Below are 695 nucleotides of genomic sequence, written 5' to 3'. Positions count from 1 at the left end.
AGGAGAGAGTCGTCTTAGCAATGAGGATCCTGTCAGCAGCCGCCCTCCTATCGGGCGTCGCCGGCCAGATCTGGAACCCGTTCGGCAGCGGGCAGGCCACATACTCGTACGACCCGGCGACCGCGGTCGAGCGCGAGTTCGACGGCATCGCTGCGGCCTCTTTTGACGTGCCGCCGCCACCGCCGTGGACCGCGCCCTCGCCTCCGCCAAGCCCGCCACCGCCGTCTCCGCCCAAACCGCCTCCCGAACCGGCCTGCTGGTACCGCGGCCGCAAGGTGGACTACTCGTACTGCGTCGCTCCTCCGCCGCCGCAACCCAACCCTCCTCCGCCGCCGCCGCCGTCGCCCGAGCCGCCGCCGCCGCCAGTCTACCTGTGGTGCACGGTGGACGAGAACTCGACGAACTCGTCGTGCGCCAACGCGACGGTGTGGGAGGACCCCGATCTCTACACCCTCAACATGATCTTCCTCGGCAGCTGCGCCTCTGCGCTCGGCCTTGCGGCGTACGCGTATTCAAAGGAGGGCGACCCGACCTCCGTCGCCGGCGCCGCGACCCGCAACTTCAAGCTTGCCGTGGGGGCTCCCACGACGCTGACGGACCCGATCCCGGGCGGCAAGCCCACCACCAAAACGAAGGCGTACGCCGGGCTCCCCAAGGCGCGCGGCTCCGCAACATATGCCCCTGCACCCCCCCCC

The 695-nt window shown here is 70.4% G+C and overlaps 1 protein-coding gene across 1 annotated transcript in view; it reads left to right on the top strand.

Moving 5' to 3' along the window:
• EMIHUDRAFT_443732 (hypothetical protein) overlaps positions 1–695 on the top strand; it is a 1,261-nt gene continuing 566 nt past the window's right edge. The window contains exon 1 of the mRNA XM_005777337.1: positions 1–654. Coding sequence (XP_005777394.1) covers positions 21–654 — 634 coding nt within the window. The 5' untranslated portion in view covers positions 1–20. The remainder of the gene's footprint in view (positions 655–695) is intronic.

This window comes from Emiliania huxleyi (genome assembly GCF_000372725.1).
Source record: "Emiliania huxleyi CCMP1516 unplaced genomic scaffold EMIHUscaffold_261, whole genome shotgun sequence".
NCBI lineage: Eukaryota > Haptophyta > Isochrysidales > Noelaerhabdaceae > Emiliania > Emiliania huxleyi.
Note: the sequence above shows the minus strand (reverse complement) of the source record. Positions and strands in the feature narration are given on the sequence as shown.